Below are 6755 nucleotides of genomic sequence, written 5' to 3' on the forward strand. Positions count from 1 at the left end.
CCAGGGGATATGAAGTTACATAATGTCTCAGTCAGAGCTACTCTGAGAAACCAGGGGATATGAAGTTACATAATGTCTCAGTCAGAGCTACTCTGAGAAACCAGGGGATTTGAAGTTACATAATGTCTCAGTCAGAGCTACTCTGGGAAACCAGGGGATATGAAGTTACATAATGTCTGTCAGAGCTACTCTGAGAAACCAGGGGATATGAAGTTATATAATGTCTCAGTCAGAGCTACTCTGGAAAACCAGGGGATATGAAGTTACATAATGTCTCAGTCAGAGCTACTCCAGGAAACCAGGGGATATGAAGTTACATAATGTCTCAGTCATAGCTACTCTGAGAAACCAGGGGATATGAAGTTACATAATGTCTCAGTCAGAGCTACTCCAGGAAACCAGGGGATATGAAGTTACAGAATGCAAAGTTCAGAAAGCAGCATCTGTGCATCCATTCATAAGATAGCCAGTTAATGTTTCCATCCATGTTTTGGACGAGGCTTTTCCTCTCTGACTTTGTATCCCAAATGGAACCCTATTCCCTTTATAGTGGGCCTATGGGTCCTGGTCAAAACTAGTGCTCTATATAGGGTACAGAGTGCCATTTGAGACACAGACTCTCTCACCCATTTGGGTTGTGACCCTTCTCTAACACTGATGTTATTGTGCTGTGCCAGAGAGGTGCCAGCCAATCATGATTGATTTGATTTGGAGGCACTCTAAAATGTGTAGCAGACTGGTGGGAATGAATGGTCTCTGATCCTGGATCAGCTTTCCTTCCTCAGCTCTCAGGCAGACTCGACTAGCATTGGTCCCAGATGTGCAATCTACAACGCCATTGCTGCAATTGTCACAATGAGCACAAACAGGTCTACGACCAGGTTAATATTCTACAGTAAACTGGTTCAAAGGAAATAACCTTATCTGCTGTGGAGAACTGTTTAGCAGAACAAAACGATGCCTGAGTAAATATTTAGTCTTTAGAAAGGGAAGGTTATTTGATTCTCTTTGGGCTACTATTCCGGAAGTGCAATTCAACTGTGTTTGTGTGTGTGTGTGCACGTGCACTTGCGCATGTGTGTAGAAAGTTTCTAAAGCGCAGTTGTACTCAGCAGACCACCAGGTGTCAGCATTGACTTTCACATATTTATTTCTGTCTTTCTAGATAAGGGAAATTTAAGTTGTATTCATGATCCACTAAACAGTTCCTTTTACATTACTCTCTTCAATTACACTCCAATCCGTGTCACATCGGTGCCCCTTTTAAAGTTGTAAAGAAGGATGGACGGAAAGTGAGAGAGACAAATGACATGGGAAGAGGCAAGAAAAGAAAGATGGACAGAAGAAAAACATAAAAGATTGGGAAATGTTAGGAAAAATAATCATGAAAAAAATTGAACTTGATGGGGAACTTGGTTACCTTGACTCTCCTTAGTGACCCATGTAATAATGTCTCCTAACATTCTCTCTCTTTCTCCTCACTGACCCATGTAAAAATGTCTCCTAACATTGTCTCTCTCCTCAGTGACCTATGTAATAATGTATCCTAACATTGTCTCTCCTCAGTGACCCATGTAATAATGTCTCCTAACCTTGTCTCTCTCTCTCTTTCTCCTCAGTGACCCATGTAATGTCTCCTAACATTGTCTCTCTCCTCAGTGACCCATGTAATAATGTCTCCTAACATTGTCTCTCTTTCTCCTCACTGACCCATGTAATAATGTCTCCTAACCTTGTCTCTCTCCTCAGTGACCCATTGAATAATGTCTCCTAACATTCTCTCTCCTCAGTGACCCATGTAATAATGTCTCCTAACATTCTCTCTCTTTCTCCTCACTGACCCATGTAATAATGTCTCCTAACCTTGTCTCTCTCTCTGTGACCCATTTAATAATGTCTCCTAACATTGTCTCTCCTCAGTGACCCATCTAATAATGTCTCCTAACTTTCTCTAACCTTAGTGACCCATGTAATAATGTCTCCTACCTTTCTCTCTCCTCAGTGATCCATGTAATAATGTCTCCTAACCTTGTCTCTCTCTCTTTCTCCTGTGACAAATGCAATAATGTCTCCTAACCTTGTGTCTCTCTCTCTCCTCAGTGACCCATGTAATAATGTCTCCTAACTTTCTCTCTCCTCAGTGATCCATGTAATTATGTCTCCTAACCTTGTGTGTCTCTCTCTCTCTTTCTCCTGTGACAAATGCAATAATGTCTCCTAACCTTGTCTCTCTCTCTCTTTCTCCTCAGTGACAAATGCAATAATGTCTCCTAACCTTGTCTCTCTCTCTCTCTCCTCAGTGACCCTTGTAATAATGTCTCCTAAACTTGTGTGTGTCTCTCTCTCTCTCCTTAGTGACCCAGGTAATAATGACTCCTAGCCTGATGGAGGTCGGAGGTTCGACCATGTGTCCCCACTGCCAGCAGCACGTGGTCACCAAGACAGAGACCAACTCTGGCCTGCTCACCTGGCTTATCTGTGGTGGCCTCTTCATTGTTGGGTGAGAGAAATCATTCTGTAATGCTATGCTGTGTATATGACCGACTGGGGTAGGAAACCCGTGCACCACACAAGTGTTAGCCCTCTCAACTAAAGCCTATAGGCATACCTTTAATTAGTGAATTATGGAATAGGGTACCATTTTGACAGAGAGAATTCATTAACTCCACTGTTTACCCTCTAGGTGCTGGCCATGCTGCGCCATCCCTTTCTGTGTAGACTCATGTAAAGACGTGAATCACAGCTGTCCCAACTGCAACAATATCATCTACGTCTACAAACGCATTTGATATTCATTTGACCTGACTGTACTACCTTTATCTGAAGGACTGGGACATGGCACTTCAATCAAATCAACATTTCTGTAAATGTATGAGGTTCGTATTCACTAGGGCATGTGATGTTGGAAAATGTTTTACAACGAAGAAACAAAAACTCATTCTTATTGGACAAGTCCAGATAGTCCCTCTCTTTTTCAGTCCATTTTCTTCCATTTGGTGCCTAATGAATACAACCCAGGGGTAGCCAAAAGGGTTATGTCTATCCTATATAGTCCCTGAGCAGGTGGTGAGCTTCCCTCAGCTCCACAAAATACTACATAATATATGCCATTTAGCAGATGCTTTTATCCATTTTTGTATGGGTTGTCCTAGCGGAAATTCAAACCCACAAGTGCCAAGCTCCATCAGGTCCCTGGCCAGACTTGACCCTTGTAGTGACTACCAAAGAGAATCCTGATACCAAAGACTGGTAGTAGCTGCGCTATAGCTGTTTCACTGTAGTTCTGTACTCGTCTGAAGTCCATGAAAGTAAAGGAACTTCTAAACCACTCTACTTATTGTAATATTGATACATTGAGATGTATATATCACCATCACTTCTTATTGTAACATTGTCACATTGAGATGTATATATCACCATCACTTCTTATTGTAATATTGTTACATTGAGATGTATATATCACCATCACTTCTTATTGTAATATTGTTACATTGAGATGTATATATCACCATCACTTCTTATTGTAATATTGTTACATTGAGATGTATATATCACCATCACTTCTTATTGTAATATTGTTACATTGAGATGTATATATCACCATCACTTCTTATTGTAACATTGTCACATTGAGATGTATATATCACCATCACTTCTTATTGTAATATTGTTACATTGAGATGTATATATCACTTCTTATTGTAATATTGTTACATTGAGATGTATATATCACCATCACTTCTTATTGTAATATTGTTACATTGAGATGTGTATATCTCACCATCATACTTCTTATTGTAATATTGTTACATTGAGATGTTTTTGTTATTACACTCTTGCAGTCGTTCCCTCACCGATCTCGTTCTCTTTTTTCCTCTGAAAGTTCTACTACTCATTTGTCATAAAAGACCATTGTCAATAATTACAATGGATCTTATGGTTGTCTTTTCACTTCCTGTCTAGTTGCTCTGTAAAGCTCTGATTAAAGTTGTCTGTATTGAAGAGATGACTCAGCATTTTTTATTATGAACAGATAGGAAGCCTGAGCAGACTGCCAACAGTTATTTGTCATCCATAAACTGTGACTACTTCAAACCTCACTGGTTTCACAGCTACAGTGCTAGAACTTTATCTCACCAGGGTTGCGTCCCAATTATCTCTCCTCTTTTCCAAAGTGTGTACTTGTTCATTTCTCTTCATGGATTTGAGAGGAAATGACTTGTTCTCTCTCTAGCCCATGGACACAACAGGAAGAAGATGTGATTATTGGAACGCTCCAATTCCTGTAAAACTCATTGTATAAATTTCCTGCAACAGTCCATCAACTTTCTGTAACTAACATTTCATCTGTCCAGACCAGTATGACAATTAAGAAATTGTCCCTGTTGGGCTAGATAGAGGAAGTGGAAATTAAACTGAGACACAGTTGACGTCTGATAGAATAAGTGCTCTTCACGAGTTTAAGTGAGTTTTCAAGTTCCAATTCAATGACATACTTGATAATTGCTCCTGATAACTGAATGCTCCAGTTTAGTGCACACTCTCATGAAAGACAATTGCTCTTCAACAATTAGAAAGGGTCACACAGGGAATGAGGGAGAGATGAATACATACGTTAGACGTTAGATGTTTGTTTCTAGAAACTCCAGTGTGCTGTTCAAAACACTCAAGTCCTTTGTTTGTGCTTTGTTCAACATGCCCGGACATGTACAGTACGGTCATTTGATGTTGACGTATTCACTGGAGCTGACTACCTCAAATGTTCTACTGCTTGAGTTCCTGCACCTCTTATTAGCTCAACAGTATTGTGGAGTTCCTGCACCTCTTATTAGCTCAACAGTATTGTGGAGTTCCTGCACCTCTTATTAGCTCAACAGTATTGTGGAGCTCCTGCACCTCTTATTAGCTCAACAGTATTGTGGAGTTCCTGCACCTCTTATTAGCTCAACAGTATTGTGGAGCTCCTGCACCTCTTATTAGCTCAACAGTATTGTGGAGCTCCTGCACCTCTTATTAGCTCAACAGTATTGTGGAGCTCCTGCACCTCTTATTAGCTCAACAGTATTGTGGAGCTCCTGCACCTCTTATTAGCTCAACAGTATTGTGGAGCTCCTGCACCTCTTATTAGCTCAACAGTATTGTGGAGCTCCTGCACCTCTTAGCTCAACAGTATTGTGGAGTTCCTGCACCTCTTATTAGCTCAACAGTATTGTGGATCTCCTGCACCTCTTATTAGCTCAACAGTATTGTGGAGCTCCTGCACCTCAATGTAAATAGAACTGGCACCTATTCCTGTCAAGTCAAGCACTGGATTCAGTGAGAATAATGGGTTGTATTCATTAGTACATTCTTGAAATAAGTTGTTATTTAGAACCTAACAGGACTATTCAGCTGTCCACACAAAGCCTTTGAAGAACCCTTATTGGTTCCATGTAAAAATCACTTTTGGTTCCATGAAGAACCCTTTCCACAGTGGGAAAAAAGGTTCTAACTGAAACCAAAAAGGGTTTTACCTGGATCCCAAAAGGATTCTCCTATGGGGACATCTGAAAACCCTTTTGGAACCCTTTTTTCCCTAAGAGTGTACACACCATAGCAAGCCATAGCAAAATGTTTTTTTATGAAAATTAAAGTTTCCCATTTTGGGCAGCTTGCCTCCGTTTGGTTCCTAGTGAATACACCCACAGTGAAACTGTAGTTCCAACATGCCAGTAGAGGGCACTCAGCCTTACTGAATTGGCTGTTCTCTACAAAGTATTGACAGTAGAGGGCACTCAGCCTTACTGAATTGGCTGTTCTCTACAAAGTCTTGCCAGTAGAGGGCACTCAGCCTTACTGAATTGGCTGTTCTCTACAAAGTCTTGACAGTAGAGGGCACTCAGCCTTACTGAATTGGCTGTTTTCTACAAAGTCTTGACAGTAGAGGGCACTCAGCCTTACTGAATTGGCTGTTCTCTACAAAGTATTGAGGAACAGACTACAATCACTTCTCTGAGTGATTCAAACTATTGAATGCCGTTAGTGACGTCTTCCTTGTGACATCTTTATCATTTTACGAACATTGGGAACATTGGTTTTTAGAGGAGTTTACGATTTTGGTTAACTTCTTAGGGCTGCAATCCCGTTAATGGGATCGATATGACAACAGCCAGTGAAGGTGCAGGGCGCCAAATTCAAAACAGAAATCTCATAATTCCAATTCCTTAAACATACATGTATCTTATACCGTTTTAAAGGTAATCTTGTTGTTAATCCCACCACAGTGTCCAATTTCAAATAGGCTTTACAGCGAAAGCACCACAAATGATTATGTTAAGTCACCACCAAGCCAAAGAAATACTCAGCCATTTTTCCAGCCAAAGAGAGGAGTCACAAAAAGCACAAATAGAGATAAAATGAATCACTAACCTTTGATCTTCATCAGATGACACTCATAGGACTTCATATTACACAATACATGTATGTTTTGTTTGATGAAGTTCATATTTATATAAACTTATATCTCTGGTATTGCAGACAGCCACATATTTTACAGAAATACTCATAAATGTCGATGAAAATTCAAGTGTTAGACATGGAAATATAGATATACCTCTCCTATATGCAACCGCTGTGTCAGATTTTTTTTAAACTTTTTTAAAAAGCAAACCATGCAATAATCTGAGATGGCGCTCAGAAAACAAATAAAGTTTTCCGTCATGTTGGAGTCAACAGAAATCAGAAATTACATAAATATTCCCTTACCTTTGATGATC

The 6755-nt window shown here is 40.1% G+C and overlaps 1 protein-coding gene across 9 annotated transcripts in view; it reads left to right on the forward strand.

Annotated features, from left to right (window-relative positions):
* Positions 1-4002, forward strand: part of LOC110486938 (lipopolysaccharide-induced tumor necrosis factor-alpha factor homolog) — a 64195-nt gene extending 60193 nt beyond the window's left edge. For all 9 annotated transcript variants that reach the window (XM_036941691.1, XM_036941688.1, XM_036941692.1 and 6 more), the window contains 2 exons: positions 2356-2500; positions 2684-4002. In XM_036941691.1, coding sequence (XP_036797586.1) covers positions 2356-2500; positions 2684-2789 — 251 coding nt within the window. In that variant the 3' untranslated portion in view covers positions 2790-4002. The remainder of the gene's footprint in view (positions 1-2355; positions 2501-2683) is intronic.
* The last annotated feature ends 2753 nt before the right edge of the window (positions 4003-6755 follow it).

The sequence above is a fragment of the Oncorhynchus mykiss genome, chromosome 13 (assembly GCF_013265735.2).
Source record: "Oncorhynchus mykiss isolate Arlee chromosome 13, USDA_OmykA_1.1, whole genome shotgun sequence".
NCBI lineage: Eukaryota > Metazoa > Chordata > Actinopteri > Salmoniformes > Salmonidae > Oncorhynchus > Oncorhynchus mykiss.